Source organism: Chelon labrosus, assembly GCF_963514085.1.
Source record: "Chelon labrosus genome assembly, chromosome: 16".
Lineage (NCBI taxonomy): Eukaryota > Metazoa > Chordata > Actinopteri > Mugiliformes > Mugilidae > Chelon > Chelon labrosus.
The window spans coordinates 21,044,806-21,052,083 of record NC_140349.1 but is presented as its reverse complement, the minus strand read 5'-3'; the positions used below and the strand labels follow the sequence as shown (position 1 = coordinate 21,052,083).

Here is a 7,278-nt window from a genome sequence, read left to right as displayed (position 1 = left end):
CGGATTAGGTACATTTTATTTTCTCAGAAATACCAAGAAAAATGTGCATTGTTGGGCTCAGCGCAACTCAAAATGTAACACTGACCATTTTGAAAGTAATAATATTAAAACTGCTTGGGCAAACATCAACCTAGGGAAGAGTTATAGACTAGTGAGGTCATCCTGTCCAACATGCCTACAGGAGTTTCCCCATACAGTATGACAAAAGAACAACCTGTATTTTACGCCCATATTAGCCATTAGCCAGAACTAGCCAACTAGCTACAGTATTCAACAATCCTGTATAATAAAAAACAATGAAGAAGTAAACAAATGCCGAATTAGCTCAGTGTTTCCCTTGCATGCTTGTCATTTTACAAGAAATTGTCTTTCTCTTGCACACCAACAGGACAAAAGAACTGAAACCTTGTTGATAGCTATGGCATTTCAAATCCTCCTAGTTAGCAATAGCTAGCTAACAAACAAGCCAGGATAACAAACAGTTTGTCCATTTACCACAATGACCAAACAAAAAAGTGATGGAACAAGGAAAATTTGAGAACTGATATGGAAAAAAACTTTGACTTAACAATTTTTATTACCATTTAACACAGACAGCAACTAACCCTGGTATACGACTTGACAACGATCTGAAATTGGACGCACAGATTAAATCAGTGGTTAAGTCCAATTTCTTCCAACTGAGACAACTGGCCAAAGTAAAACCATTTCTTGCTTCTGGATTGATTTTAAAATGGTTTTATTTGTATTTAAATGTATTCATGGCATTGCTCCTCAGTATCTGTCTGAATTGCTCCAGCCGTGCGCTCCATCACGCTCTCTTTGGTCGGCAGATCAGTCATTGTTGGTTGTCCCAAAGACAAAGAGGAAGATGAGAGGTGACCGCGCCTTTGCAGTTGCTGGCCCCAAACTGTGGAACAATTTGCCTGTGCACATCAGACAGGCCGACTGTCTTCCTCATTTTAAATCCTCTCTTAAAACACATTTTTTCTCTTTGGCTTTTAACTCAGCATGAGATGTTGTTTCTTATTGTTTACGCGGTTTGATTGGTTTTATGATTTAAATCTTGTTTTTAATTTTTCTTTGTGTTTTCATATTCTCATGTCTGTGTACAGCACTTTGGGCAACCTTGTTGCTTTTAAAGTGCTTTATAAATAAAGATTCATTGATTGATTGAGAATACGAGTCTGCGAACACTCTATTTTGATTGAATTGCAAATGAAACTATCTGCGCAGATAGTCCTACAACCAATCAGAGCCATTTTTTTTTTTTTTAAACAAATTCAACTCCACGACACTCAGATGATATACAAGACTATGTCATTGTTACTCTTAATCACCACATAAAGCCCACCAAAATGATTTGATTGGCCTGGCAGATCTTTGCCAGGGCATAATCAGTTCCCAACTGAGCTACTACCATATTTCAAATTTCTAGGCTAGCGAAAAATAAGAACGTAAACCCAGAGGCAGGCAATACAAGCTGTGATTTTTGAGGCATATCACATTTCATATTGTAGTTCTGTCTTATTTCTGAATGTTAATAATTTTGGTTTGTTTGCATTGTGTTTTTATTAACCTAAAATATTTCCTGCATTCAGGATGTTATTTTGCCCTTTACCCTTAGACTTATTAACAAGAGCTAGCTTAATGATAAACCAATCAAACAAAGATTCTTAAAAGTTAATGATTATTTATCTGCTATCACAGATGATCTTTAGACTGATTTACAACCCCTGCATGGTGTTTGGATTACAATTTATGTTGATGATAAAACAAAGAACTCTCACTCTGACTTAGAAGCGTTCGTATTTAACAAACCAATGAGTCTTACTATTGTATAACTGCTAACCAATTTTCAGTTTTTTTTCTTCTTAATTTGATGTAAAAAAATTTAGGTAGGCAAATAGAGTAACATTAAACTCTGTCCTGCCTTTCATTGCAAAGGGGTTTTGAGATGACGGAAGTGGAGCCAGTGTTGGATTTTGCCTCTTCTGGGCGCTCGGGGAGGAGAAACGCCCTGCCCGACATCCTGGGCTCTCCAGCAGGCGTAAACCCTGACGACTTGCCTCTTAAGCTGGCTGAGCTGTCCCTCAAAGGTAAAGTACCCTACATTTTATTTCCATCATGACCATCACTTAGTTTTTGTCTATACTTTCAAATACTTTAGCATGTGAAGTACTTCATCTGGTTGTTTGGAAATAGCCTAATATAACGTGGGGACACGTCCGTCCCAGTTAAAACCCAACCCAGGCTTCACACTGCCAGCTATTGGTGTTTACGACACTGGCCATGATATTTGGTACTCTGATGTCTAAGTCAGATATGGCCCCAGTTAAAAGCAGACTGGGGCCATATAAACATGGTGAAGCAAATGAACTTACAGTGTATTAAATACAATTCTGGCTCTGCTAACAAAGCAATCATTGATTCACCAAATTTGTGCAGATTATGTTTCCTGCCAGCTTCATGTTTAGTCGTCAGTTATCTTCTATTGTTTTATCGTATTGTGTCAATTTAAACGCAAAGAGGCTAAAGTTGGCATATGCCTAATTGTTTCTGGAATTCCAGGCACTAGTAGTTTTTCCACGGTGCCAGACGTATAAGAAATACCATTGGTGTTTTTGAAATGGTTGCTTTTCACACAAAGCAAAGCAACAAATGTCACGGTATGTTACAGTCGCAGGAATTGATCAGCAGTAGTTTTCTTTTGGCCCATTAAAGTAATTTTTGGTCCTGTGTGCAGATGGTCCAGGAGGGGCCCAGTCACCCACGGCAGAGGCGCCTCCACCTCCGCCGGAGAGCTCAGAGGGGAACGAGGGATCGTAGAGACTTGTTTATTTACTCCCCCCGGAGACCTGCAGCGATAACCTTAGAGATGGGATGAGGAACGAGACAGAGGACCTGTGGGAAAATGAGTGATGATCTGTGGAGAGTCAGTCTGTTTACGAAGCAGCTGAGCCATGGAGTGACGGACCGAGTCTCAGAGGATGGGAGCCAGCCACCATCTGAAAACAGACTTCACTTAGTTTGGAAACCGGTGTGTGTGTGTGTTTGTGTATCGGCGAATTATACGCTCACTGCAGACACTACACTCAGAATCAAAGGGACCATAACAGATTGTATATTGTACACTACTATTTTTGTATGATTTATTTAAAGAAAAACAAGACCTTTTAAGTCAAACTGTAATGTACCATTTCCTTCCATTTCCTGATTTCTGTTTTCTAGTGATGTGTGTTGTTTTACGTTGACAGCCATAGGAGTTTTACAGCAGCCTGTAGTAGATTGAAGCTTTTTAATCTGACGTATGAAAACTGGGAACTTTTTGTGTTGTCTTTCTCACTTATGCTTTTACACTAAATGTGCAAATGTACAGTTTTTACCCGTCATCACCAGACTGTTTTCATCCTAACAACGACCAGGGATTCAATCCACTTTTTTTAAGGTGATAACGAGGAATCCATCCTGTGTGGAGTCCATATCTTGAGACATTCCTTTAGAGAATAATGTCACACTGCCAATGATTTACACACTGCTTCATTAGAATACTGAGAAAAGTACATGATTTTCTTTTGTTTTTGCTTAAAGCTGCTTTTGAAAACTTTTTCAATTTCCCAACATCTAAAAATGTGCCTAGTGGCAGTTAACATCCGAAATTGTGTTCTTTCTAATTTTGGGCTACGGATGTTTCTTCAGTCCTTCCAGAAAAAGGTTCGGCTTTGTGTCCACGAGCTCTCTCTTTTTCTTTTTTTTTTTCATATGTTTGCCGCCTGGGCACAGGAGGAAAGCATCGAGCAATCCCGCCGCCGCCACAATGTGTTTAGAGTTCTGAAAACGGCAGCGCGCTCCCCTTCTGCCTCGCCGCACGGAGAAAAGTCTGTTCACACTCATCAACACATAAGCTGAGCCGTGAATAAGACGCGGAATAGAGAGCGAGAAACAACAGCGAGAGTCGACACTTTGTCAGTTATCCACTCACTGCTACTGTACTGTACATATACTGTATTGTAGTATAAGTCATGTGTGTTTCATACATGCTGCCTGTATGATTACCAGACTGTATTTGCATAATGTACCCACAAGGAAATGATGTTCTGTAATTGTCTCTATTTGACGACGTGTTGCCAGTGGCTGTGTCTTTATGTGGATGTGTTTTACAAATGCAAAAGGAAAGCCTGGTGCTCTGCTGCCCAGCCTCTGTTTCTGATGCTGTATTACTACTAATACTGATCACAAAGTATCCATGGTCTATCTCAAGCTGTACGATGAAGACATTTTTTTAGGGGTTGATGAATCAGAGGTGTGTTTTCTAGTGTCCCAATCTCTTAAGTGGTGCATATATTTTACTTAGCTGGATTGAATCCTTTATGTTGATTCTATCTGGTGGTGAAAGTTGCCATATTAAACTCACAAGCTTTACATATACCACGGTGTGTGGAATGGTTTCTTTTCTATGTGACACCCTCAACAACACACAACTAGTTAATGGAAAGCTTGAGTCCATTATCAACGCACTGTAAAGGTATCTTGACCACAGATATTACTGACCTTCATCTCACACATACTGCACTCATGTAAAGGGGACATATTAATGTGTCCCCAGTGTATCCAGAGACCCACAAAATAAGACTATACCTTCGTTTCAATTCCTGTCTCTAAAGTTATAGCTAAAGTTAGCATGAGCTAATTAACGCCCAGCAATAAACTGTTACACTCTCCCATATCATCACCTAACCATTCAGACATGCGCTGGTTCATTCTCCTACAGAGGAGTCTTGCATACATTTGAACCCCTGTGTAATCTCCGTCAGCCATATTGATTTTTCTTTACGCTTTTGTTGGAGCATCCAAGGAAGGGTACCAGCTCTCTCCCAGAAAGGCGCGTAGGCAGCAGCAGCTCATTTGGATTTAAAGCTACAGATGCTGAAACAACCTGTTAGGAACAGGGCTACAATCAGAGGCATATAGGCATGGTAGTCTGAGTGATCCGTGCTGAACTTTGAGCTGAAACATTCTAGGGATTATTTTAACTTGTTGAAAAGGGGTGTAACATGGGAACTTGAAAGTACTGTATATGGGATATTGTCTGGCTCTAATTTAACTGTCAATGGTAGAAATATGCAAATAAGGCTGATGGGCGACACCCAACATGGTTTCCCAGACTGCACTTAAACTGCGATGTTGAGAAATCTAAAGAAAGTTTCGACATACTGGGATGACATTTTTGCAGGCCCCATTGCTGCCCAGTAGAAAAACAAATACTATGTTTGTTAAAGGGGAACTACTGTTTTTTACAAACTGGACCTTATTTCTAGCATAAAATACGATCGTTTACTCACCCATATAACTTTTGTGTCATTTGCACTCGTTCAGGAGATAATTAGATCAGCGTATTTCCATATAGTGGGAGTGAATGGGGCACCGAGAGCCATTAGCATATCATAAAATATTGGCGAAATGTACGAGTTTCGCGGCAGATAATGCGTTATTTAGAGGCTGCGTTATGGTGCCCCAGTCACCCCAATTATATGGATATACGCTGATGTAATTATCTCCTGAACGAGTGCAAATGACACAAAAGTTATATGGGTGAGCAAACGATCGTATTTTATGCTAGAAAAAAGGTCCAGGTTGTAAAAAACAGTAGTTCCCCTTTAAGCTCCACCATAAGGGCCAAAAATGCTAATATCCAACAAGCAAACTGCACCAATAATAAACTGCAACTACAACCCCGGTTTGTGCTTTCCTGGAAACCACTGGGGATATCATAATGATGGTGGCTGCTGGTTAATTCTTTTCTTCATTAAAGGGCTATATTACATAGCCGTGCCCGTCTGATTAAGGCCGCCATCCCCGAAGACACTCGAAATGCTGATATTTTTTTTACATAATCTGAAGGGTAGAGCAAGAGCTTGCAAGGATCATCTGAAGGCTGCACAAGGCAAGACATGAGCTCTCTATTTCCCTGCCAGTGTGGCCATGCTTGCATACTCCTGTTACATAATGCAGCAGTTCCTCTGGGTGTGCAGCAGATGGAGACATTCACTGCATTATCATTCACCCCACATCACGCTTTGACACAGAGGGAAGAATTTCTTTGTTGTGTCTGGTATAAAGAAGATGGCTGAAATGGACACTTTATGCAACAGTTTTGACATAAGTACTATGCATTACATACACATAGGGTTACTAAAACCTTCGGTTAAAGGTTTTGGTTTGATCGCACATCTTTCAGTTCCAAACCCAACGAGGAGTTTGACTTGGACACACCCAGCGTTGCCTCGATACTTGCAGAGCAGAGAGTGATTTCAACAAAAAGACTGGAATTAGCTTCGGTTTCTTCAACTCAACAGCCGCTCCTAACCTGTGGAGGTGGACAATGGAGGGTGTGTTAGTGTGCGTGCATGTGTGTTTACTGAACGTGTTCATGTCTGGCTATGTCCCATCATCCCTGCTGACCGGAGATGAGAACAACACACACACGGATACACCCAAGGGCTCTTTGTCTCTGCAGACAGAACCACAGTAAAGCACTCCTGTGCCGTATGGTTTGTTTGTTAGCTGCTGTGGTCCATAGATTATGTAAGGAAGACATGATTTATTAAATACACAGCAAAGGCTCTACCGCACATGGTAGATTTATGAATCAGTCTTAGTCCATCCGTTTGTAACTTATTGTTTTTTGCTATAAGATCCCCATTTGCCTCCATCTCCATTCTCAGGCATCCTCTTCTCCTCTGAGATGGCTCCCTCACCCAGACTGCCGCGACGTAACTTGTTGCTAGGGTAACCTAGCCTTGAGAGGAGCCTGGATCATATTTCATTGTATGCAATCATACAGCACCATACCATATCATATTTTTAGAGCAAGGAAAAATATGAAGAATTGATCTGAAGCCTGCAAAGTGGACAAGATGCATTTGCATATGTGTCCCCATTAGCCCTGTGTAACTGTCAAAATTGACATTGTGGTTCAAATATTGACATGATGACCACTAAAGGAGTGGAATGTGGAAGAAATATCTAAAAATGCCTTCAGACCAACGTTCATCTCTTCTTAACCCGACAGTCCGTCCGCACTTTTACAAATCTAGAATAACTAGACATCTAATTCCACAGAATAGAAGAGTAGCAGAGAGAAAAGCTCTCCGTCTCTTTACATAATTGAACAACGCGGTATAAGCGGTTAGCTATTCGCTTTCCTCGAGGAAATTGTCGTGTAATTGCCTCACAGAAATGCACTGTGGTTCCTCTCACAGACAGATTAGAGCCAAA

At 40.7% G+C, this 7,278-nt stretch overlaps 1 protein-coding gene across 1 annotated transcript; it reads left to right on the top strand.

Annotated features, from left to right (window-relative positions):
* Nucleotides 1-1,720: 1,720 nt before the first annotated feature.
* On the top strand, nt 1,721-6,544 carry pkib (protein kinase (cAMP-dependent, catalytic) inhibitor beta). The gene is made up of 2 exons (XM_084563422.1): nt 1,721-2,099; nt 2,747-6,544. Exons 1-2 carry the CDS (start codon nt 1,958-1,960, stop codon nt 2,827-2,829), a joined length of 225 nt encoding a protein of 74 aa, XP_084419548.1. The 5' UTR covers nt 1,721-1,957; the 3' UTR covers nt 2,830-6,544.
* Nucleotides 6,545-7,278: the final 734 nt, after the last annotated feature.

Coding starts and splice junctions, on each gene's coding strand:
- pkib (XM_084563422.1), top strand. CDS start 1,958: ATGACGGAAGTGGAGCCAGTGTTGGATTTTGCCTCTTCTGGGCGCTCG. Junction 2,100..2,746: donor GGCTGAGCTGTCCCTCAAAG/GTAAAGTACCCT, acceptor TCCTGTGTGCAG/ATGGTCCAGGAGGGGCCCAG.